The sequence below is a fragment of the Atractosteus spatula genome, chromosome 4 (genome assembly GCF_055471065.1).
Source record: "Atractosteus spatula isolate fAtrSpa1 chromosome 4, fAtrSpa1.hap1, whole genome shotgun sequence".
Lineage (NCBI taxonomy): Eukaryota > Metazoa > Chordata > Actinopteri > Semionotiformes > Lepisosteidae > Atractosteus > Atractosteus spatula.
The window spans coordinates 34,930,188-34,957,044 of record NC_142709.1 but is presented as its reverse complement, the minus strand read 5'-3'; the positions used below and the strand labels follow the sequence as shown (position 1 = coordinate 34,957,044).

Here is a 26,857-nt window from a genome sequence, read left to right as displayed (position 1 = left end):
AGTCTGTTCAAGAAGTATGTACATTTCAGTAATTAGTGTTTTTGATTCTTCAGGGGGTAGTCATGCTTATTTTATTGTCCATAGCTTGTATTAAGTAGTAGCTGTAGTTTGTATTAAGACTTAAGTGTACCTACTTCTATCTTCTTTGTCACAGTTAACATGAGATACCAAGGTTTCAATAGTATCATTAGTTAATATTGGTTTGAGCAGGTAGCTGTGTCAGCATGCGTAGGCTGCAAAGGAACGAGTAAATATTTATTCCATGCTGAAAAGAGAAGAAAGAAAACACAATGTTTTGGCTGTGGAGACTTCTTCTGTACACTGTACACCTAGAGGGCGCTCTACTTCTCTCCTGTTCCTAGTTCACTGTGATTATTCATGTCTTTCTGGTGTGTCTTGTTGTGTAGCCTTTTAACTTCCTGTGTCTGCTCTGCTCCTTGCTCAGCATTGAGGGTACGGATATCCTGAGACCCACCTAGCAGCAGGTTGCCCCATGTCCATGGCCTGAGGGCATAGGTTTCTATATCAACATCGTCCGACCCCCTGAGCCTGGGCTAACCCCCATGTTGCCCCTTTTACCGCTATGCATAGGGTCTCTACTGCTCTCCTTGTCATTCCACGGCATGCCCTTCTGACATCTGTGACAGGTATGACCTGTAACATGAAGTTGCGACCACACCTGAAGAAAGCTCCACAGCCGAAATGTTTCTGTTCTTCTCTTTTCAGCATGGAATAAACCTTTTATTAGTTAATATTATACTAATTGTTAATTGTGAAATAACAGTAATTACTGAAGCACTTACTCTAAAAATTAGGTCAAAAAGGTTTCTTTTTAAAAAAATGCAGGAATTTGAAAATAATCTGGGAATCTCAGCACCCAGCTTACTGGACTCTATATCACCTCCTTATGGCTTGAATCTATACAGGTAGAACATTTATCTTGTCATTCTTGTATAAAATATACAGCATTGCTAATCTATTTTAAACTGTGTTAATACCGGTTGTATTGTAAATGTAGCTTGGAAAACACTTGGCAGCTATTGTTTTTGAAGGAGGCACTTTCTTCAGTTTTCTTGGATGTGGGATTTATGCATTGAAGTGAGGACAGTACAGAGTCCTGTTTCCCTCATGTCAGTGCAGAGCAGTACTATTCCAATCAGTTACTCCAAAGTGGATATGAAATGTGATGGTTTTTTTTTTTTTAAAAAAAGAACAGTTCAACAATTCCCAAAGTTGCAAAAAAAAAACCAACAGGAGGTGTTTCCATATAACCTATAAAACCTTAAGAACCATATACCCTAATTTGGTCAAAGCCTCTTGAGTGAACTACACACAATGTCCTTAGACAGGACATGACTAGTCTACTCATGTTGCCACAGCGCGTCTCTTAGGATCATACTGTATAGGTTAAGAATGGCCAACTCTGGTCTTGAAGTGCCATAGTTCAGCAGTTCTTATGGGTCACTCTTGAATTAAATCATCAATTTTTAAACTCCCTGAAAAATTTTAATTTTGACCCCTTGAAGCAGATGATTTATTCAGTTAAGAGCCACATTACATGTAGTTTGACATAAAATGAAGATTCCAACACTATGTAGCTTTAAAAGGCCACATCTGGTCATTCCTAACTTAAAGGAACCAGGAAACTAACTATATCCTCAGAACTTCTAAGGTCTTACATGAGATAAAACAGATCTTATTGACATTTCAGCCATGCAGAATAATGGGGTACTGTATCATGAAGTGAGTTTAATCAAGAAACTATGTACTCTCAAAGTAATCTCATCTAATCTCAGTTGAAAGACAGGATCTCATGTGACAAGAATAAAGGTGGAAACCATTAAGTCTAAATCATGTGTAACTTGAAATTCTATTTAACAATGTTCAAGGTATTACATGAAACAGTACAGAAGCATCTACATGAAACACCCAAACATCTATTAGCCAACAGCTTTAACTGTTTTATACTGAGAAACAAAAAATTGAAAAGCTGTCCATCCATCCATTTGCTGACTGCTTCATCCAGTTCTAGGTCAAGGGGGAGCTGGAGCCAATCCCAGCAAGCAACCGGCACAAAACAGGATACCTACCCTGGATTTAATGCTACATGTAGTTCATCGGAGAGCTGACAATCAGACACAAACACACTCACACCAGGACCAATAATGCCAGAGACCAGTTACTCTACCCGTATGTCTTTGGACTGTGAAAGGAAAGCTGTGCACCCAGTGAACAGAGCAAGAACATACAAACTCTACACAGACAGCACCCCACATCCAAAATTGAACCCAAGACTCCACTGCTGCAAGGCAGCAATTCTAACCCCTGCACCACTGTGCCACCCCTTGAAAAAATATAAAATATACAAAAGAGCAAATACAGATCCCTCTATCATCAATTGTATAAAAAATAACTGGGTTATATTCCACTACATATTTGACATGAAGTAATAAAAGCATAAGACTAATTTGTGGACAGTAATTCACACTATGCATGGCAGTAGCTATCAGAGGCACTTGAAATGGGTTATTTCAGATAGACTCATTTGCACAAATGGCACAGAACAATCAGACTGTTGGAATGTAATTATAAGAAAATGGATTTGCAAAAAAGGCTAATTCTGAAACTGAAGTAAGCACAGATCATAGGGCTGTCCCCCAAAAATAGCACCTTGGAGCCACATGTGGTTAGTTAGAAGAAAGTGGTGGAGGGGACAGAGCAGAACCCAATAGAGCAGTGTTTCCCATAGTGGGGTACGCAAAAGGTTTTCAGGGGGTACACGCCAGAATTTTATGTTTTACTTTATCAGAGTTTTTTTAGCTGCAGAAAACATTTCATTATGATTAAATATATGAGAATGGAAATAGTAATATGCTCAGAGTTTAGATATTATATTTTGTACGATAACGAATGCGTTCAGATTTGTTTGTTTACATTGCAAGTGAGAAGCGGGTGTCACTCAAGGTTTATACAGCACACACAGGTTGGCTCAAAGGGTGGAGTTTCGACGTTGCAAACACAGTTTCAACGCAGCTCATTCCGACGGTCATTCCATGATCAGTTCTGTTCGGGTGTGTATTTTTCACGCGCGGAAAATACACTTGCCTTTATAGCAGATACGCAAAACTATGCTGTTGGTTATTAGTGAATCTTGAAGTGCACTCTATCAATTAACAACATTTCTCTCTTTTGTGTTTCTTAAACTCTTTAATATAATATACGTCATGTTTGAAACGTACAACAGAAAATAATGAAGGAAATGCAAATGTTAGTGATTACTGGGAAAGAATGCGGTGATATACCTGTAATGACGAACTAATTAGAGTGTGAACTATTTGTTAGTTTATTAAAAGGGACAGGTGCAAAGAAAATGAAAAAAAATCCGCAAATACGATGAAGATTATCTTAAATTTGGAATTGTTAAAAAACACAGATGAAAGTATTTTAACGCATTAGAGGTTGTGCGAGCCGGCTTACCAGCGCGGTGACGTCACCGCCCTTCCCTGTAAATAGCAGGGACTGCAGCCGCCGGGCTGACAGGAGATTTCCCTTTAGCTCAGCTGGCTGGTTCCCTGTTGAGTGATGCCGGAGGCCCGCGTTCGAGTCCCTAGTGGTGGGGGGCCGACCTGAGGCGGCAGTGGTGAGGGCGCTACAGTATGAAACCATCCAACCTCAAACGCTATTTTGAGACAAAACATAAAGAATACCAGGGAAAGCCTATAAAATTTTTCGACAATAGACGCAAAGATTTCCAAAACTCCCAGAAAATAATGCTCAGTGTGACGGAAGGGAGAAATTATGAAAGCTTTGGAAGCTTCATGTCGTGTGGCGTAATTAATAAAATCCGGAGCTGCTGAAGTGATTGGCGAGACATTGGTAAAACCTGCAGTCAAAGTAATGGCGGAAGTGACGATTGAGCGATAAGGCAAGCAAAGTTATAGATCGTCTCTCAAATAACACCGTTCATCATAGAATCCTAGAAATGGCCGAAAATGTAAAACGGATATTATTGGCACTACAAGCTGATGAATCCACTGATATTGTGAATTTTGCTAATCTTTTAGTGCTTGTCAGATACGAGGTAAATAAAGTACATGGTGATCTTTTATTCTGCCAAACTATGCTTGGACATACAACTGGAGAAGCTATTTTTAAAGTTATTGACGATATTATGCAAGAAAATAAATTGCATTGAAGTCGATGTGTTGAAATAAGCACGGAAGGATCTGCTAGATCCACCTACTTCTCTCACATCATTGAAAATAACCATAACAACCCCAGGCATCTTTTCTCCACCATCAACAGACTGCTAAACCCAAACTGTCCCACCACACCTCCGTCATCGCAACATTTTTACATTTCTCTAGCTCCAAGATTGACAACATCCGTCATCACGTTATTTCCACAATGCATAACATTCCCACACCTCCTCCCTGCTTGTCATACTTTTCTGGTTCCCTTCTCTCCAACTTCTCTCTTCTTGACTCTGCAACCATCAATAACTAGCTTCACACATGAAATCCACCACCCCTCTATTAGATCCCGTTCCCGCCACTTTGTTTCAGTCCTGTTTCATTTCTCTCTGCCCCGTTGTCCTCAGTATAATAAATGAATCCTTGAGCACTGGTGTTGTACCAACGGTCCTCAAAACTGCTGCCATTACCCCTGTGCCAAAAAAGCCTAACATGGCTCTGGACAATCTAAACATTTTTCACTCCATCTCCAACATACAGTACTTGAACCTGAACTTTATTGCCATATGTAACCGGTATATGTACCGATACAATGGAATTCTTACTTACAGAAAGTCTCTCGACTGTTAAAAAAGTGTAACAAAAAGTGCAGACAGTGTATCATGACAATATACAAACAAACAGTTGTGATAGTGTCAGTAGTGTTAGGAGGCTGCCTGAACACCGGCAGAGCGCATGTTGTCTTCCCTGCGGTGTGCCGGTGTGTAGTCGTCTGCAGAAGTTTTGGTTCTCTGGTACAGGAGAGAAATCTTTCTCTGATCGGAGAGATTAGTTTGTGTCGCCAGTGAGGGAAACACATTCGGTTCTGCCATGAACGCCGTCTGCAGGCGCGTGGGGATCTTGAAGTGCAGCCCTGATTGGCATTAGGTATGGAAGCTGCACATTCCCACGTGCCGCGGAGTGGGAAGTGCAGTGAGAGGTGTGTTCCACTGTCACACAGTAGACAATGTACAAGTAAACAGTTCCAATGTAAACAATGCAGACATGTAAACAATGACTGCAGATATGCAATAAATAAAATGATAAAGTGGTAGATGTGGTGCGAAGGGCATGGCCAAATGTGTTCGCCAATCACACTGCTTGTGGGTAGAAGCTGTTGAGGGTTCTGGTAGTAAGTGCTCTTTTATCTCTTGCCTGAGCGCAGTGGGGTAAAGAGCCCGTGACTGTACTCTGTGACGGCCATAATTCTACCACAGCAGCAGTCCTCATAGAGCAATTTAATCTCTGTGAGACCATAGCCAATGATCTTCTGGGCCACATTCACCATTCACAGCAGTGCCTTTCTCTCTCAAGAAGAGGTGTTGCCGTACCACACGGTGATCCCGTTGGTGAGGATGCTCTTGACGGTGCAGCGGTAGAAGTTCACCAACACAGGTACTGGCATCCCTCATCGTTTGAGGCGCCTCAGGAAATCGAGGCGCTGCTGAGCCTTCTTCAAGATAGAGTCTGTGTTCACAGGCCAGGTTAGATCATTAGAAATGTGAATTCCCAAAAATGTAAAGCTGGTGACTGTTTCAACTTTCGTTCCATCAATACTGAGTGTGCGGCCTGTGTCTCCGAAAGTCCACTATTAGCTCTTTTGTTTTATTCATGTTCAAGTCCAGGTTATTGCTATGTCACCACCTCAGCAGCTGTATGACTTCATCCCTGTAAGTGGACTCATCATTATCGCAGATTAGGCCTATTATAGGGGTGTCATTGAACTTGAACTTGAACTTGAACTTTATTGCCATATGTAACCGGTACTGGTACAGTAGAATTCTTACTTACAGAAAGTCTCTCGATTGTAAAACAAGTGTAAAAGACAAAACAAAGTGCAAACAGTGCATCAAGACAATATACAAACAAACAATAGACAATGTGCAAGTAAACATGTAGACAGTTTGAATGTAAACAATACAGACGTGTAAACAATGACTGGAGATGTGATTGGGAAATTTAATGATGCTTTTGTTGCTGTGTCTTGCTGTGCAGTCATGAGTGAATAGGGAGTACAGCCTTGGACTGTGGGGTGCCAGCGCTCAGGGTGAGTGGTGTTGATGTTTTATTACCTATCCGCACCTGTCTCTCAATTAGGAAGTCCAGCAGCTAGTTGCAGACAGAGTTGCACAGTCCTAATCCCCTGAGCTTTGTGACCAGTTGGCTGGGTATGATTGAATTGAATGTTGAACTGTAGTGTTAAGTCTCACATATGAGTTCTTAGTATCCAGGTGTTCCAAGGCTGTATGTAGAGCTAGGGAGACATCATCATCAACTGATCTGTTGTTCTGGTAGGCGAACTGCAAGGGGTCCAGGGACTCTGTGATGGAGGAGTTGATGTGTGACAACACCAGCTTCTCCAGGCATTTCATCACCACAGATGTTAATGCTATTGGGCTGTAATTGTTCAGGCACGTCACTTTTGCCTTTTTGGGGAGTGGAACAATTGTGTTTTTTTTTAAGGTGGGGGATGATGGACTGTGACAGGGAGGAGTTAAAGATGTCCAAAAACACTGTGCTCAGCTGGGCCGCACATGTCCTAAGGACACCGAGTGGTATCCCATCAGGCTCTGCAGCCCTAAGGATTTTCTCCCTACTCAGAGTCTTCTGCATGTCCTGCTCTGGGAGTTTCAGAACAAACTTGCCCTGTACACTTGGGGTCTTCTCCGCAGTGTCCATGTTCAGAGTATCAAAGCATAACCACCTCATTGTAAACAACCTTTTTGAACCCCTCCAATCTGGCTTCCGTCAACTTCACAGCACAGAAACTGCCCTGGTCAAAGTAACTAATGACCTTCTAATAGCTTCCAATTCTAGTTCTCTCTCTATCCTCATTCTTCTTGATCTCAGTCCTGCTTTTGACACTTTTAACCATGACATCTTACTTTCTCGTCTTGAAACTATGTTTGGAGTTTCTGACACTGCTCTCAAATGGTTCAAGTCTTACCTCACTGATCGCTGTCACTTTGTCTCGGTGGATTTAGGTCTGAAATTGGTCTCGTTAAGTCTGGTGTTCCTCGGGGCTCAATACTGGGCCCCTTGCTCTTCAGCATTTACATGTTTCCACTTGGTCAGCTTTTAAGATCACATGGCTTCAACTATCATTTTTATGCAGTTGAACTCAAATATATATCCATACCAAACCTGACACTGATGTGGCTGTCTCTATTCTAATTGCATCTCTGATATAAAAACTTGGATGACTCAAAATTTCCTTTATCTGAACTGAAGTTATGCTTATTGGCACCCCCCATCAACTTTGTAAAGCCAATCCTGTAACCCTATCTGTAGATGGTTCTGTACTTGAGATTCAGTCTAAATTGAAAAACCTTGGGGTGATATTTGATTCAGGCTTAACATTTGACCCACATGTGCAGCATATTGTTAAAACATCTTTCTTTCACCTAAAAAAAATAGACTACGCCCTATGTTATCACTAACTGCGGCTGAAAAACTGATCAACACATTTGTCTTCTCCCAAATTGACTACTGTGATGCTCTTCTTGCTGGGGTATCTAAAACCACATTAAATAAAACTAAAGTATGTCTGAAACACGGCAGCCAGAATCCTGACCAGGTCTAGTGCAAGTGATCACATTACTTCTATCCTGGAGTCCTTGCACTGGCTTCCTGTCAAGTTTAATGTTGACTTCAAAATCCTCATTCTCACCTATAAGGCTCTGCATGGCTTGGCACCTCAGTACCTGTCTGATCTATTATCGCTCTACTCCCCACCTCGCAACCTTCGCTCTTCTAATTTTGGTCTCCTAACTGTCCCCAAAGCTCGTCTACATTCTATGGGTGACAGGGCCTTCTCCTGTTATACCCTTAAGCTCTGAAACTGTCTCCCCAAGGATATCAGAGACTCACCTTCTCTAAACTCCTTCAAATCCAGACTCAAAATCTTCTTTAGAAGAGCCTTTACTTAACTGGTTACATTCTTTACCCCTGTTCCTACTGTATTTAGTACCACTATCTACTGTCTACTCTGTGTATTCTCATCATGTTTATCTTGTGTATTTTTATTGTTTATTGTGTATTTTTTTGTTTATTTTTAATTGTTGTTGTTGCTGTTGTCATTCTGTAAAGCGTTTTGAGAAGCCACTTTTAAAGGCACTATATAAAATAAAGTTTATTATTATTATAAAAGCCATGATTTATTCTAAGAAAAGGCTTGTTCCATGTGTTCAAGCTTTTGCACCAGAAACAAAATCAAAACACTGTTGTATACATAGAGAAGCACTCGCCCTGCACAACATGCATGCAGACCTAAAAAAAGTACTTGATGAAGCCTTTAAAATTGTAAATTTTGTGAAAGGCCGCCCTCTGAATGCCCGGGTTTTTTCTTAGCTTTGTGATGAGATGGGCAGTGATCACACTCAACCCCTTTTTCACACTGAAGTACGGTGACTTTCTGGTGGAAAAGTTCTCAATCGCCTGTTTGAGCTTCAGGAATAATTTTTCTTGATGAAACCTTTAACCTGCAGGACCGTTTCCATGACAGGAAATGGCTACGTAAATTAGCATACAACGGAGATACAGTATCTTTGCTCATTTAAACAATCTCCATCTGTCCTTGAAAGGGAAACACATTTCTATGTGTGTAGAAACACATTTCTACACATTTCTATTTGACAAATGAAGAAGGCTCCACGGCCGAAATGTTGTGTTTTCTTTCTTTTTTTCAGCACGGAATAAACCTATTACTTGCACATTTCTATATTCCATGTTCAAGACAAAGCGAACGGCACAATCACAAAATTGCAACTGTGGCATAAACGTCTTAGTAGTGGTGAATTGGATTCCTTTCCATCTGTTCATGAATTAGTAATAAATTCGGCTAACGCAGTTGATAGTGATGTGCTGCAAACTATGAAACTACATTTGGAAAGTTACAGAAAGATCTTCGTATTTCCCTGAATTGGATAACACCTTTGAATGGATAAGGAACCCGTTCATTATCAGTGTTCAAACATTGCTAAATAAGCTCTCACATTCAGAAGAAGAACAGCTCTTGGTATTTGCTTCAGATGGCTTCCTGAAAACAAAATTTGAGCAAAACACACAGACATCATTTTGATTGGTCATTAGTTCTATATATCCAGCTTTGTCGGATAAAGCTGATAAGTATCTTTTGCCCTTTCCTACTTTGCATTTGTGTGATGTTGGATTTTCTGCGCTAGTTGGCATGAAGATAAAAATATGAAACCGTCTTATTGACGTGGAGCCCCATCTACATCTAAAAATGACAAATATAGACCCAATCTCAACACAAGCAGTTCCATCCTTCACATTAAACAGTTTTGTTATTGACAATTTCAATATCATTATTTTATTTTAGTTTTAACTATTATTTCTAATGCAGTATACATGTATAACGTGTATAATATATTAAGTATTAAGAAATATATACCATATTTGCTCTAGCCTAGATAAAATGGTATTATCACTACCCCCAAATTACCTTTGCCCGAAAAGGGATACGCCAGTAAGACTAAAATCTTAAAGGGGTATGCGATTATTGAAAGTTTGGGAAACACGCAATATATATGTGAGTTTAAAATCTTCTTCCTGCATTTGTATCCCACTGGTAATATCCCACAAAACCCACATAACAAGAAAAAGTTCCTTATGTTGCTATAAAACCTTCAGACAATTTTAAAATAATCATTTAACAGTCAACAATTGTTTCTATACTTTATTTTAAAAGAATGCTTTTATAAAATATCCATTTATATTTAAGATCAGCCATTCTTACAAGCAATGTCTACTGAAATGTCACAAAAATTCAAAACCTGAGACCTCCAGAACTCCAGTACCACTGCAAAGCTGTAGTCTGGAGGACTGTCATTTCACATAATAGTTTAGATTAAGGCACCAGAAGTAATTTCCTGCAGACAACATTTCCACTACCTTCAATGCAATTCTGGGATCAACATGTCTAGTTTGAAATCTCACACCTGAAGAAAGCTTCACAGCTGAAACGTTGTTTTCTCTCTTCTCTTTTCAGCATGGAATAAACCTATTACTTGTTCCTTTGAAATCTACTGTGATGGACCTAAAACAAACACTAACCATGCAGCAGCACCATTGTTGCACTCAGTGGGGAAAGACCTGTTTAAACATGTTGAGAAACACAAGTTCCCCGTAAAGTTCAATCATCAATCGAGACCACTGTCCTGTGTTTCATGAAGGTACGCCTAAAGGACCATGGGAATCTCGTGTCCGTGGGACATGACAGGACACACCAGAACGTCCACGCAAAAAATTCTGGACCCGCAGGCTGGTTACACTGAACTGACAGTGCCCTCTGGTGTGCGCTCCCACTGTGTGCAGCACTGTGGTCCACATGCTTAACAGCGCCATGGTGTACAGTTTGCTCGATACAGAAGTTTAAGTGGGCCAGCTATCTGTCTACGCATCTCCTCTTTCTATATATATACTATATATATACAGTCCTCTCCAAATGTTTTCATACACCTGGTAAAACAGGAAAAATAATTATTTGACAAATATGTTTGTGCTCTAAGCACAGTAATAATGATTATAGTTTAATTAAAAAAAGATTAAGACAGTATTCAATTCATAAATCATTCATACTGTATATGATCTTTTGTTATATGAGTTTGTGTTTGAATCTGTAGGGCACTGTAGAGACATTATATTACGGTATGCTGACCACAAAAATATTTATTGAAACCTGGTACCCCTAACAAGTATCAATATTCACAATCTATTAAAAACTCAAAACACAGAAAATAAGTACACATCCCAAAATAGGAAATGGACAAACTCAGCGTCTCATATACACACAAGGCTCAGTGTCTTCCTCCTCCTCATCTTCTGAGTCTGAACAGTAAGTCTGCGCAGGGCCCTCGCTGGGCTCTGTATTGGGCTCCTGTGTGCCCCAGTCCACAGCCTCCACTGTCACAGGGGACTGTATCAGTTCATCCTCCAGCTGCTGTTCCTGATCCTCAACTGCTCCAGCTTGGAATGTCATTGAGAATGCCTCCTCCTGGCTTCCCAGCTTCACCGAAAACAGGTTGACAGCTAGAGAGATTTCTGCCTCCTCTCCTGACTCCTTACACTCTGTTTCAGGTTTCTGAGGTTCTGGACCAGACTGGACTAGAGGCTCTGAGATTTCAGCTTCGGACACATCCAGAGATGGCTTGTATATGAGGTCTGTGGCTTGACCAGAGTCATCATTTGTCTCAGCCACATTCACACAAGGGTGCTGAACAGGACAGCTTTGTTCAGAGCCTTGCACAGAGTCATTGTCTGTAAAAGACAGAGTGCCCTCCAGAAGTGGAATGGATTCTTCACTGAAAGGCTGTTCAGCCAGAAGGTGACGTGCTCTGTGATGGTACACAACCTCTTCCTCATTCTCACTATCCTCACAATCACTGCAGTACACAGAAGACTGACTGCCCCTCTTCTCCTCTCCTCCCTTCCTGTGGATCTCGATGACACAAATAGGGGAGCACTTGTCTGCAACTGAAAGGCTGGTGATGGCCTTGTTGTGAATTTTAATAGAAGTCTGCAGGAATAAGAAAAGATACTATTATTACTGCTTTTGCCAATTTATACTAATGATTAAGATTTGCATTTAATTAGTAAACTATTCATGTTTGCAGATAATACCAATACAGTAGGATTAGAAAGTACTAAAGAAGAAGATGAAATTCAGAAAGAATTAGATGCAATGCTTCACAAACTACTTTGCACCTTTAATACAAGAGCAGAGTAGTAAAAATAAGTGATAAATACAAAATAGGAAATGCAAAGCTTGAAGAGGCTACATATGAAAAAATACTTAGGTGCTTATTTTGACACAATCTAGGAATAATAATATTTATTATAGACAATACAGTGAAGCAATAAAATGAGGTAACCAAAATGGTAGGATTTATAGTTAAGAGTGGAGACTTTAAATGAATATACATTATGTTAAAACTGTAAAATGCACTAGTAAGATCCCTTTTAGAATATTGTTGAACCAGTGAAACATAAACCAGACACGTGGAAACTACGTGGAACTGTACTGAAAAGCAAGAACAGGAGTCACTTCTTTACACAAAGGACTGTGAGAATATGGAATAAGCTACTCAGTCATGTTGTTGAAGCAAATACTCTGGCCTCTTTTAAAAAACCAACTGGATGAGACTCTAGGTGCCCTCTCATTTTCTTGTCATTTCCCTATATGTTCTTAAATGAAGTCAAGGAAAAATGACAGTTCAGTATAAAAAGTGACATTTTCAATGTGTGCTCACATACGTACAGTATTGCTTTTTTATTAACTGTGTAGTTTGGAAAGCACTATGAAATATTAAGTAAATAAAATTAAAATATGTTTTATAAAATAAGGTTTGATCTTAGTCTTCACCACAGATTATATCAAAGTCTCAGACAAATCTCCACATCCAGAAGGTATGTAGTTGGAAAGCTGAAGGCACATATTTGGTCTACAGTACTCATCTAAGCGAGACCCAGGCCACTCGAAGCTTTCAAAATCTGTAAATAATTTTTTTATCGTTGCCCTATATTTTCAGGCAGGCAGCCAAGAGATGTCAGGACAGGAGTTCTGATTACTTTAATTTTTGTACATGATCAGACAGAACACTACTGAAATTTACTATAAGGTAATACTACATTAATATATTTTAAACAAAACGGGAGTTGTACATTTGTTTTTAATGAAGTGTAAGAAATTAAAAATGAGAAGTTGTATATTTTGGGAGTATATGAGAAGGCTGACTACAAAAGAGTGCAGAACACACACTGCGGTCGGAGGTTTGCATGCAGGGAGACCACAGAGAATAAAAACAACACCTGTGTCAAGACAGCAACAGGAACAAGGGTAAATGCACTGCAAAGAGAGGCATTCAGAACACCTTTGTCTTGCAGGCACTATTTTGTACTGTATATGTATTTATTAACAGTGAAATTTGAAAATATAAAATTTCCTTTATGCCAGTCATGGAGTTGTGTCCCTTCACTCAGATTAAGAAACAGGCGAACACTCAAGGAGGTCATATGAATTTCGGTCTCCAAATTGCAAAGATATTTTCTCTTTACTCTGCAATCAGTGCAGAGAACAGTTACAGTATGTCCTACACTGACAAACTGAAAGAGCTAAACCTTTTCAGTCTTGAACCCAGAAGACTATGAGCAAATTCTCATTTGACCTGATAACAAATACTCAACATCTTTAAATTCATTGTTAAAGTCAACCCAGTATTCTTAAGATTGTTCCAAACACTGAAAACTCTTTGCATAAAGAAGTCCCTCATTAGCTCAGATTTAAATGTACTTCCATGTAGTTTCCATTTTGTGACCTCAAGTTTATGTTTCACTAGTGATTCTGAAGACATCCACTGGATTCAGTTTATTGGAATTACAGCACAAATGACAATGCTCAGTAACAGCAAGCTCTTTATGTCCCCATGGAATACAGTAATCCCTTGCCAACCGAGAGTTTACCAAACGTGTACCTGCAAATGTATTCCTGTATACCGGCTTGTCTACAGGGACGCGTTATACTAAAGAACTAATGTGCGTTTAGATGTCCTCGTTACCTCTCGCAAGTGAATGTTTTAAGTGCTGTGCATGTTTCACGATGATAGCTGATTCTACCATGATAATGAGTAAAATATAGTTAAACATTTTAACTATATAAAATACTGTTTCTCAAATATAAAGTACTTATTAAGCAATTAAAATGCTTCTTAAGCAAATGAAAAAGGGTGAAGAATTTAGTGTTGTTAAGCATCTCTAGAAGATACGTTGCAAAAAGGTTAAAGCAACGGTAGGGCAGATTATTTGGTGTTAATGTACCCATGATTTGCACAATTAAAAAAATGAGGCTGCTATCAGAGCAGAGTGATGGTATGCCACCTTTGCTTACATTTTCATACATGCTACGTGAGCCGAACACTAAAAAAATGGAAAAGGTGTTAAAAATTTGATAGGAAGACCAGACACAAAAAGTATGCATATAATATGAAATAAAGCTTAGAAAGTTTACAATCATTTTCTTAATTCAGTCACGCTGATTGAAGGTAAAAACATTAAAAAACTATTAATTCTACAATTGTTTACAATTTATTTTAGGCAATAGCATTGATAATTTCATGTTTTTTTATATCTAGAGCATTTCACTTTAGTCTGGACTTTTCATGTGTTAATTTATCTGAGGCGAAAAAAATAATTTTTACAGTTTTCATAGATCCTTTTGCAACATAAGGTCCCCTAACACTGTGTTTTACAGTCATATTTTCAGGAATGAAACCGAACTTGTTGCAGTTGGCAAAGGAATTAGAGTACCAGGAATTTATAATATGCTGAGAAACGTCTTGGAAAAAAGAAAAATAAAAAAAACATAAAAGCTCAAGAAAAAAGAAAATCTATCAATAATATGCAAAAGCAAAATGACAAGCTGACATCCTTTGTTTTGCATGAGCTCTGTCTATAGAGGGAGCAGCACATGTGATCTTACCAGTGTTATTGGGAGTTGCAGTCTTGGCAAGCATAAAAACCCAGTGTATACAAAAAATACTACACACAATAGGGACAGCACGACCAGGAAACAGAACATCCCTCCAATAAGGGACTCTGGAAGACAAAGAAAATGTCTGTTTACCTCTGCTAATTGACAGAATGTACCCTTATCCAGCATATAATAACATTCTAACACTGGAAATGCATCCAATTCAGTAATGGGAGACGTAAATCTAAATAAACACAAAAAAGTGTGGGCTCTGCAGTATCGAACCCTGTCAACACTCAGTGAGGAAATACAGAAAAGTCCATTTCAACACAACATATATATAAAAATCCACCTTTAAGTAAAGCTATATTAAGGATAAACCAGTTTTTAACATTATTTTCATAATGAACAGTGCTCTTCCAACAGAAAAGACCTTAAACTAAAATCTTTAGCAAAACAGCAAATACCAAACAGTCTGCTTTCTTATACACTGTAATTCCAGTTCACTATGTTTTGGGGACTTGCCTACACATATAAAAAAATCTCAGAACAAAATACCAATGGATATATAATTGATATATAAATCATATATAGTGACATATATATATATGTCAAAAAACAGGAAATGTGGACTATGGAGGTACTGACATCAGCCAAAGCATTGAATCATTCTGTATGCATCAATAAAATCAAAATCTGACATTAACTCTAAAACTGAGATGGGGATTACCCTAACATAGACACAAATGACAATATACAGCTATTTATTCTAAGTCAAAAGTACTCAAAATGCATACACAGAAATAGATATAAAACATTTTAGCAACATTAAATATTCTACCATGTCTCTGTAGATTGCTTGTGAAGGCACAGGATTCCTCAGATACTCGTGAGATGTGGTCAAGTATTTGGACTGTAATGCAGTACTTCTCACCAGACTCCAGCTGGTCAATAGTTTTTTTCAATCCTTTCATTTGTACTTGGAACTAGAAAACAAAGGCGACAGATGCATTCAATACATGGACATTTTAAAAAATCCTGGTGGAAGTAAAGCATAAGATAGACTGGAACACTGAAAGGCTGCACTCGGGACCTCAAAATCCTTCAAGGAAGATTGCTATTTTTCCTTCTAATATAAGATGATCTGTTCTAGAAGGACAGGGCAACACACATGGAAAAATAACAAAAGAACAGTACACGGTCACTGAATCATCGTACTGAAGAACCACTTGAAGTGTGGTTACAGAAACTATGTACTGATATTTATTTTTTTGGGCAAATCTGTCCTAATAATGTCCCAAAACATATTAAACTTTTTCATAGTCTTGTCAGTGAAGTAACTGGGGGAGATCTCCACATTTATTTTTTAAAAAACTTGTTGCTCTGGCAACCTCTGTTCTATACATCCAAATTCAAACAGCTTTATTGTCATGACCAGAAAATGACAGTGTTGCCAAAGTTTATACAACATTTACAATATAAATACATCATAGGACATTTTCATACAACACATAGAACAGGATTGAGAGACAGGCTCACTGTTCCTCAGGCTATTCACAGGTAATCTTTCTGAAAGTCACAAAGGATATCAGAGAATCTGCATTTATTAGACCTCAACAAAATAAAACAAGAACAAGTTTTCTTCAACAACCCCACAACATCAAGTGTGAGACATTCTTGCATAGATGGACATCAATATGCATTTTATGTTGGTGTTTAAAACACATTCTTATGCCATTTGTTCCCCTTCTCACTTTGTGTTTAAATACATGTTGTGTCTTTGGCCTAAATGGGACATTTCTGAAAGCAATGCAGGGTTGTGACTGGATTATCTGGATATCTGTCCCAATAAACTTATTCAAAACTGCGTCCCTCCACTGGATTGCCAATGTGATGAGTGCACCTGTCTTCAGTCCCTGACGAATTTCAATCAGTCGCCCATGGCCTCAGAGCAACCACAACACCACTTGCCAGACAGTGATAAACTCTCTTACTCCAAAAGACCCAGCCTTCTTTTGTGTGAGAATACTCCTTCCTGTTGCCCTCGACAGGATGAAATCATGGTCCCTCATGGGAGCTGGCTCGGAGCAGACACAGAGCCAGCGCTAGACAGCGGCAAACTCAGCTATGCCAAAAGACCAGGTCCACTGCCATGGCAGTATTCTGCACCAGCTAGGTTTCAAAGGGGGTGTTACTTTCTGTAACAGATTCACTGTAACTGAGTCCTGTCACATTAGAACTGTTTTATATCAGTTTGTATGAAGCAAAGGCCAGTGGCTGTGGCTTGCTTACCTTTGTGCCATCCCTGGTATTGTGTATTTCCAAATTGTATTTCAATTTTTCATAAAATTTAATGATGTTTTCTTCCTCTCCTCTGCCTGGTATCAGCTTTACTTCAAGACAGGTCCCACAGCCCGAGAGCAAGACAGAAGGGGGATCCAAGTGTGCTACAAGGGGAACGAGGTTAAAAAATGTAAAGGTTTTTGAAACCACTATTTAAAACTAATAAAATGCAAAGAGATAAAAATATGCGGTGGAGTGGAGTGGAGAGTGGATACACATCTGAAAAGTAAAACTGTGAAACTCTATCAATTAAAGAAAATCTAAATGCAGAAACACTGTATGTTCTCTTGGTGTCTGGTACAGCGACGCAGTGGTTAGCATTGCTGCCTCACAACCTGACTTGCACCTGTTGCTTTCCAGGATAGGATCCAGCTCCTTGGTAACAATGAATTGGAAGGCGCGGTTAGGAAATGGACGGATGGATCTGTTCCATGGAATGCTACCGTAAGTAATTATTTATTAATAGCACTCATTAATGAGCAGTTCACTTCATCAGCTCTTTCATAATCACTTATGATTACTATGCTGCCAAACCTGACAGAAAGTTCACTACAGCTCAGTTCCCTATTCCAATCAGAAAATTTGCAATGATTGTATATTTCAGTCACACTCCCTTTATTAGTTTACTGAATCCCTCTGCTGACTGCTGTGGATTTATTCACTGTGTCACAACATCTCCTGCATCTGGGGATACGAAAGAGCTGAGATGACTATCTCATTCAAATTATTAGGTATTTGAGATTGGGTTTGGCTTTTATGTCACTTAGCACTGTATTAGGCAACTGTTGGTGACCCGAAAAGCTGGTTGATATGGGAATATGAAGTCCTTCTGGGTTCAGTTTCAAAAATGACATTTTCAGATAAGGCTTGGATCTGAATTTCAATTACCCTATTTTTCTTGTTCATCCATGACCCTAACTGCTCTATATTAAATTGCTTATGATCTCTTATACAACATAATAGACAGATAGAGGTAAGGGCAATCATACAGGTTTTCAAATCCCTTTAACCATTTAAGTTTAACAAAAGATCCTCACTTAAATTGAGAACTGCTTTCAAACTATACATTTTCAGTCTCCTAGTCACTAAATGTAAGAAACAAATCTATTTGATTTTCAGCGCATTTTATTAATTACACCTTTTGCAGTGAGCTTCTCTAAAAAAAAATATATCATAGTACAATACTATGCTCAAAGGCAGTGTTGAAATCCAATCTGCTTCAAAGACTTTGATAACAGTAATAAATTAGTTTTGTTTAAATCTAAGCTTCTCTCCGACTCTACATATTGAGCCTTCTGAGAATTTATTGGAAATAAGCTGAATCCCAAATTAAGCCATCAGAATGCTGAAATTGTCCGTGTTCAGCACAGATTACCAAAATCACTTTTGCTCAAATATTGGACTTAATACAGTTCATGATGGCAGGAACGTTTGTGCAGTCATACTATTTTCAAAAGATCCTTTAAGAAAGTTATTAATGGTATGAGAATACACTGTCTTTAAAATCCCTCTATGGAACAAGCTACTCAATCATGTTGCTGAAGCTGGTATTCTGTTTTCTTTCAAGAAATGACTAATCTTGGAGCAATTAGCTACTAACTACCAAGCAGGCTAGATAGGCTTAAATGGCCTCCTCTGTCTGTAACTGTTCTCATGTTCTTTTAATGATCTTTCTGTCAAAGTCTTTAGAAAAACAATGCTTTCAGCTAATGTTTTATTATTACAGAATTAGAAGCAGACTAGCACATTGAATACAACACAACCCATTTCTCTATCTGTACAGAAATAACATTTAATCTAAACAGTACAATATCCCAAACTGGGCAGATTTACTTAATACAACTTGAGTTGCTGGAATAAAAACATTGTTAAAGGTTTTGTCAGGTTGTGGGTTCAGGTCAGGTTCTGCAGAAGCATTGTATTGGAAGTGAAGTGTAGAAATTGGGCCTGTGCAGAAGTCTAGGTTGCAGTACTAAGAATCAAGTACATTCGAAATCGAGACTATCCAAATAACAACAGAAAAACACACACAGTAAGTTCACATAAACACCACAGAACAGGAACTGTCATGAGATGACAGATACAAAAAAAACAAAACATCTCAAAGATGCACTGTGAAAAAGCTTGGCCACTAATGTTCAACATTTTTCAAAGTGATTTGGTTCCATTTTGTTATAACATTTTTTCAAAAGGTCAACTCAGAATTCACAACTGAAATACCAGTGAAAATGAGAGAAAGACTTACTATGTTTTATGGGATGGAACGCCTTATCCAGAAGAGTACAGTTTGACTCCTGTGTGTCATTGTAGGCCTGGACACTAGCAAAGTAATTGTCCTTTATATTTTTAAACACCTCCGTCAGGTCACATTCTCTTGGATTGCTGACATTCTGGCAAGATGGAACACTGGTCCAATTGCCTCCGCTGCAAAAAAATCCACATCTGGCATTAAAGCTTTAGGCATTAAAAAAGGTAGAATATTACAAGTTACAAGCATATAAACAAAGCATGAGGAAGGGAACCTCGTTATAGATGAGAAAGTAACTCAAGCAGACCCGAGTAACGATAAATGACCTTACTCATCTTTTAGAATGAGTAAGGATGAACTATATCTCCTCAAACCTTCAAAGGCAACACGATGAGACATTGTTAAAACAACAATCACATGAAAATAGCTAAGAACAGTGAAAAGCAACATATAATTTATTTAGGAACAAGTAATAGGTTTATTCCATGCTGAAAAAAAAAAGAAAGAGAACACAACATTTTGGCCGTGGAGCCTTTTTCAGGTGTGAGAGACAAGGCAGTAGGCAAAAGAAATGTAGCGGGAGAACGAAGGTTGGGAGGGAGGAGGAGTGAGAGGCGGGAGCAGGGGACAGAAAAAGAGGCCAATCAAGAGGTGTGAAGTCAGAATGGGTGTAGAGAGGTGTGAAATGAAACTTCCAATGAATGGAGAAAATTTAAAAGAACAGTAGTCTGTCGTTAAGAGAAGGGAGAATGTGTGATCCTAGCTGCAGAATAATTTTGGTTTCGGTAGTCTTTCTGATGTATGAGTTCGGAAAACTGTCTTTGAGAACACAGACGGAGAGATTAGAGTGGTCGTGGCCGTCAGAGGTGAAATGAGAAACAATGGGCTTGGAGAGATCTTTAATCTTCACAGCCCTGACGTGTTCTCTGAAGCGGTCTCCGAGTCTCCTTCCTGTTTCTCCAATGTAGATGGCTGGGCATTTACTGCAAGAGATACTGTAAATAAGGTTGCTGGAGGTACAAGATGCCATCTGGGTGATCCAGAATTGTCCTGAGGGGCCTTGTATGAGTGTGGTGTTAGATATGTACTTGCAGGTGATACAGCGAGCTCTATTGCAAGGGAAGGTGCCTGGTGTGGATGGTTGTTGAGGGCGGTCAAGGGAGCTGTGAACAAGGAGGTTACGCAGATTAGGTGGTTGGTGATACGAGATAACGGGGCGATCAGAAAAGAGGGCCCCAATGGAGGGATCATCCTGTAGGATGGAAAAGTTGTGGTTAATAGTCCTGGGGATAGGAAGTGTGTTAGGGTGGTAGGGAAGCACCAAAGGAATGCGGTTGTTACGGTGGGAGTTCCTGATCGGGTTGATGGTCCGGGGGGTATTTTTGGCTCGGGCAAGGGCCCTGTCAATCAAACTGCTGGGGTATCCTCTGTTGATGAAAAACGTTGTGTTCTCTTTCTTCTTTTTTTCAGCATGGAATAAACCTATTACTTGTTCCTTTGCAGCCTACGCATACTGACGCAGCTACCCACCTGAACATATAATTTATTTAGATTTGTAATGCACTGTATCATAAGTCTCTCTGAAAATAAATTACCAAAAGAAGATCCATCATTTTCTCTAGATAGGAAGAGTGCCCTGGTGGGACAATTATGTTGACATACTACGGAGTGAAGGGAGAACATGCTTAACTGCAGTGAGTAATGCATGTAACTATTTTCCTTCAAGCTTTTAGCTGCAGTATATTATATAGAAACAGACTTTCATTAACAGAAACATGGAAAGAGAAAGACAGCCACCAACACTGATTAGCTAATTTAGGTCTTTTTAAACTACAAATGTAATCTTAGCAAAGCCTTATAGTTGTATAAAATTAACATGGAGAACACATACTTAAGAGCATAGATTCTAACTCTGTACTGAGTTCCAGAAGGCGATCCAGGTCCGGATTCCCACTTCAGAGTGTGAACGAAGTTGTGAGAGATAACAGTCACATTGAGGGGTGCAGGTAGTCCAGTTTTTTTCAGTGCTACAACAGTAAACAGCAATAAATTGCATCAGCAATAAACTGTTATGCCACAGACACTTGTTTCTGTGTGTCTCAGAGAGAGAGAGAGAGAGAGAGAGAGAGACGGGTACTCTTGCTCTGAGCTAAAAGTCTAAAAGTTCACAAACTTTTAGACTAAAGGAAAATGGCCTTAAATATTTAACTATATTGCTATAATTGGGCTATAAAAGGAAGATAGCTATAATGTTAAATATTTCAGGTGTTACAGTTCTATATTAAAAACAATAAGCATAGAAGGCACAGAGGTGTTATAGGGACAGGAACAGTAATATCTCTAGTATACAAAAAGATCAACAAAAACAAACCAAGAAGTCTTACTTCTATTACACGTAATGCCATCGAAACAGTAATTAGAACTGAACCATAGTGAAATATTGTTCTGATGGATAGCCAACATGGACTGTTACTTATTGGTTAATTAGGGGCAGCACAGAGGCAGAGTGCTTAGCGTTGCTGCCTTGCAGCACTGGAGCTCTGGGTCCTGGGATGCTATCTGAGTGGAGTTTGTATGTTGTCCCCGAGTTCACATAGGTTTCCTCTATGTACTCCAGTTTCCTCCCACTGTCCAGTCATACTGGTGGGTTAAATTGCTTCTGGAAAAACTGTCCCTGGTGTGAGTGTGCGTTTGTGTGTGTCTGTATGTGTAATGTGATAGACAGGTGTGCCATCCAGGCTGTCTTTGCGCCCATTGCTCGTTTCGGCTCCCCTGAGACCCTGGATTGGATAAAGTGGTTAGAAAATGAATGGATGGATGATTGGATGGTTAGTTAATTTAGACAAAAAACAAGCAACAGTAGCAGTGCATGCAAACTGAGTATTTTACATGCCAAATTTAGTTTATCGTAAAGTAATTACGGGTAAATATGCAGAGACGATGTAATTAGTATAACCCCAAAGAGATTTGTATTAGGATCTTTACCATGCCTAATGTATATCAATTTATCTAAATTCTGATACTACTATTAGTAAGGTAAGAAGATTAAACAGAAAAGGGATGAGACAATGACATAGAAGCAGCACAGGAAATTATATTAACCTGCATTCACACCACAAATGTTGCAATAGGGCCACCACAGAGCCTGAATTTGTTGTCTTTTTTTAATTAAAAATATATAGAAAGGCACATTATACACAATTAAATACACATTAACATTTGTCTCAAAGCTACATGGCAGTGATATGCATTCTCCTTTTCAGCATCTTCTCTAAATAACAGTCATAACAGGCTGTGCTTGTACTAGAACTTTCTAGAAATTGGTCTTTTCCTGTGTAGACACTACCCTGACTGGTTCCTAAGAACTGATTGTGAATTGTAGGTAAACCACATTAAAATGACAGCTTTAAAAAAGAGTTTAGTAGAAACCTATAGTCTTTTCCGATACAAAATCAGTCCCACTGGCTTCTATGTTCCATCCAGACATTAATCCTTTTAAAATTTCTAACTGTTCAATAAAAGTACAGAAGCAATGGTAACAAACATTGCCTATATACTGGAGAATGTAAGTAAACAACCAGATGACCGCTTTGTATTAATACATTTTATAGATGCCAACTGATTAAGTAGTAATTAGGAAAGGAGATTTTCTTGGTCATATCTTTTCTTTTGAATTCCACAACAGATTAAGCCTGTTCAAGTGACTATTTTTAAATCACTACCAGAAATATTTTGCAGTAGTACAAACACACAACACAATTAAAAATCCTTTTCCAAAAAGGCATATTTTAACAATTATTAAGGCCACTATTACTACTATTATTAAAGCAAGCAGTCATGTCACCCTGCAAATCACAACTAGCAACCCACTGAAGCTAACCAGCTGTAAGCCTGGCCAGTATGGGAGACCTCCTGGGAAAAACTAAGGTTGCTGCTGGAAGAGGTGTTAGAAGAGCCAGTAGGAGGTGCTCACCCTGCAGTCTGTGTGGGTCCTAATGCCCCAGTATACTGACAGGGACACTATACTGTAAAAAGTATAGTCCTTTGGATGAGACATAAAACCAAGGTCCTGAATCCCTGTGGTCTTTAAAAATCCCAGGGCGTTTTTCTAAAAGAGTAGGGGTGTTACCACTGTGTCCTGGCCTGTTCTAATCTGTTTTAATGGCTGTTCTGTACTTTACCAAGTTACAGTACCTCGGTTCAAAGGATAGAGATAAAAGGACAGTTACACCATATTTCCTTTTTGAAGCATCTGATCAAAGTTTGAACACTTTGCAAATATATTTTGTATTAGGATATACAAACTCTACAAATATCATAAAAAATAAATCGGTGCATTGTCACACCGATGCATTCATTGTTGTCATGGGCATCTTGCAGAAACTGCACAGCCAAGTTTGTGATGGGGACACTCTGGGACCCTCTGGAAGCACCTGGGCAGGAGTTATGGTACTAACTACCAAAAGAGAGAGGAGAAGAGAGGTGTTGCAGAGGCCTTCCCTGCATTAGTAACCCGCTTTATAGGTGACATCTGACCTGTGCATTCTCTGGCCTCCACACTCTTGCCTTGGCTCTGGGCATTTTCTCCAAATGAGTGAGGATCTGTTAACAAGACAAAGTAAGGTGTCTTAGAGATAATAAGAGGAAATGGGAAAGTTCAAGATGATGAAAGATTCTTTGCCTTGGTGGTCTGTAAAGACTGTTTAAGAGTGAACTGTGAGTGAGGTCCAGTAAGGGGTTTAACTTGAGAGAGCTCTTTAAACAAGCAATAGCAGTAATGAATATAGCCAATGGGCAGATCTGTATTCAGAAAGAAATGTAAGGAAAAAATGACACAGAATAATAACAATTAAAGAGCACACTTAAGTTTTGTACTATAGCTCACCTTACAAAATGATAAATGCAGGCAAGCCAATATGGTGACAGCAGTTGGTTGAGCAAGACATTTTGGGGTTTTGAGATTTCTGCTGCATCTGCTACTGTTTAATAACATGGGGCAAATCGATGTCATCACATACTTCTCAGACTTTTTCCTTTGTCATCATTTCCTTTTCTATCTAAATAGTTGCATGTGTTGCTGTTCGGCCATATTTTACATTTTCTAATGCAAAATACTGCTTTATTCAGTAACCTAACATAAAAATGGGAAGTCGTAATGCAAAACCCTTGCCAGCAAAAAATGGACTCTGTAATCTCATAATCCCCAGAAATGAAGTGAATTTTTTGTTATAGAGAAACATTTTGTCCTTTCCATTTAAGGGGAAGTTAGTGCTTAAACTTTTTAGGCCTCTTCAGCACTGATCTCTTGAATTGACTTTGACTGCTGGTGCTGGAGTACTGTAGCAGTAAGGCAAACCAATAAGTGAAAAGTACTGATTCCATTGGCAAAGATAAAGAGAAAAATAACAACTCAAAAATGTACAGTACGTAAAAGTGAATAGCAAAAGGACAGCCTGTACAGTTATTTTACTACTTAACAGCAATGTGGTCTCCAGATTTTCCAAAAACATACATAGATGTGGGCATCCCACATTTCCTTTTAGCTGAGATTTACTTTGAAGAAAACTGAGCAATTTTATACATATCAAACACTATTTAAAATCACCTTGTTAATAATTACAAATTACAAAAATAATAAATATTCCAACTATATAAGCAGTTTCCATGCATAGTTTTAGACAATGCTGTGGAGAAATAATTACAGAGGACCTTTTGTTACAATGCTGTTGAGGCACAGAAACTTACCAGCAGAAAGGACCTGGAAAAAGCAGAAGATCCACACCAGGGGAAACATCACTATACAGGTAATCTCTTGCAGGATTTGCCCCTGTTCTCCTGTGGAATGCTCATTTTTGACAGGGGAGTAACTGAAACTAACCCTTAATCCCTGTCAGGATCACCAGCTCCTGTCCTTTGCTGAGGCCCAATTGCCAAAAGCCTAAAGAAGAAAAAAAAGTAAAAGGCTGTAGGTAACTGGTTTATCCTTGGAGAATTAACATGAGCCAGAGCCTAACTTAGACAAACAAGCACAAGATACAAGACTATACCCAGGGATACCAGACCATCACAGGGCAGAGGGTGTAGAGATATAACATGGACAGCTTGTCTTTGGATTTTATATCATGATCAAGTCATTATCATGGCCTCCAAAACACTTGAACTACAGATCAAGATGAATGCGAATAACAATCGTAGAGATGTTTTAAAAAATCCTGTCTAGTCTTAAGAGCTGAAATTGCCACTCGTGTGTCATGTTATTAAAGCTGTAGGACATTTGTAAAAGAAATGACTTCGTTGACTCCTATCTGAACAACAGGGAGTATGAATAAAACTGAAAATGAGTTCAGCCAAGAACGCGGTGGACGCACTTAACACATTTTTATATTTTCATGTTTAATGACCATGAATCAGCTCTTGTTAATTAAGGTTCTTTGTTTCTGTCACAGTGGGTTGTAGCCAGCTACGGACCGAGTGCACAGAGAATAGCCATAAAGTAATAAAAAAGATTTTGTACATCGGCGCTTCTGCAATATTTTCCGCAAATGATACAATGTCACTGCATCAAAAAAGATACAAAAAGCGAAAGTGGACAGATCAGTGATTTTTATCCCATGAAGCATGAGACCAGAGAGAAAACATGTAACGTAAACGTCTTGGAAAGAAAGCAGAATTGGTAAATCAGGCTTATTCATTTTCTAACAGTACAGTCCCGGCTGTACACAACTGTATTACATTTTTACTCTAACTGCTGCTTAGTTCGTAACAGTATGCGGTTTTACGCTTCATATTCAAATTTAAATTTCACAATAAAAAAATCGCGCACAACAACCTTTTCTTTCTCAACAAAAATGAAAAGAGGCCAACCTTAGACAAATCCCGTTTGATGACAATCAATATACTATCCACAGCGCTTGTTTTTTTTCGCCATTTTTGCCAAAGGCTTCAGCTTGACTACTTGGATCTTTCTCTTTCGGTTCAACTCCGTTAACGACAAATAAAAATATGATTATATTGACATAGAATTTGTTCTATTTACTATGAACTAAATGCAACAAAATAATGGATCAAAAGAATGAATCTCTCGGTCTTCATATTTGTGCCGATTTCTAAGACATCCGCTTCTACTTTAACCTGCTTTAACAGAACAGATCTTGCCAAACTCTGTCTGGAAGTCACATGGTAAGCTGCAGTCGCTTGACAGGCAGGCCTGTAGGCTTTTTTTTATTATTAAAGAAGACAGCTCGGGAATTTCCAGAATTGACGCAAATCGATAGTTTAAAGGGTAATTATCTAAAAGACATGGCGGTACTATTTTCACACGCCTTGAGTTAACTATATTTTATGTAAAGAAGACGTTTTGTGTGCTAGTCTTTTATGCGTGTTAAAAGTCGAAATAATATAAATGATATTTCTTTTACAATTTTTTTGGTGGCTGCGTGAAGTTACACTGAGGACTGTGAAGTAGTAGCAGAGGGGGCCTTTTGTGCAATATGCTTTGTCATAGCAAAGAAGGCTGACGTACAGTAAGTGACCTCACAATTCGCACGA

The 26,857-nt window shown here is 38.8% G+C and overlaps 1 protein-coding gene across 1 annotated transcript; it reads right to left on the bottom strand.

The window, feature by feature from the left end:
• Positions 1-9,917: 9,917 nt before the first annotated feature.
• LOC148836289 (uncharacterized) lies at positions 9,918-26,476 on the bottom strand. Its single transcript, XM_088913676.1, has 9 exons — positions 26,174-26,476; positions 25,055-25,247; positions 23,846-23,911; positions 21,201-21,336; positions 19,307-19,485; positions 17,011-17,165; positions 15,560-15,704; positions 14,728-14,843; positions 9,918-11,769 (listed from the first exon to the last, which is right to left on the bottom strand). The coding sequence occupies exons 2-9, from the start codon at positions 25,101-25,103 to the stop codon at positions 11,026-11,028; spliced, it is 1,590 nt and encodes a 529-aa protein (XP_088769802.1). The 5' UTR covers positions 25,104-25,247; positions 26,174-26,476; the 3' UTR covers positions 9,918-11,025.
• Positions 26,477-26,857: the final 381 nt, after the last annotated feature.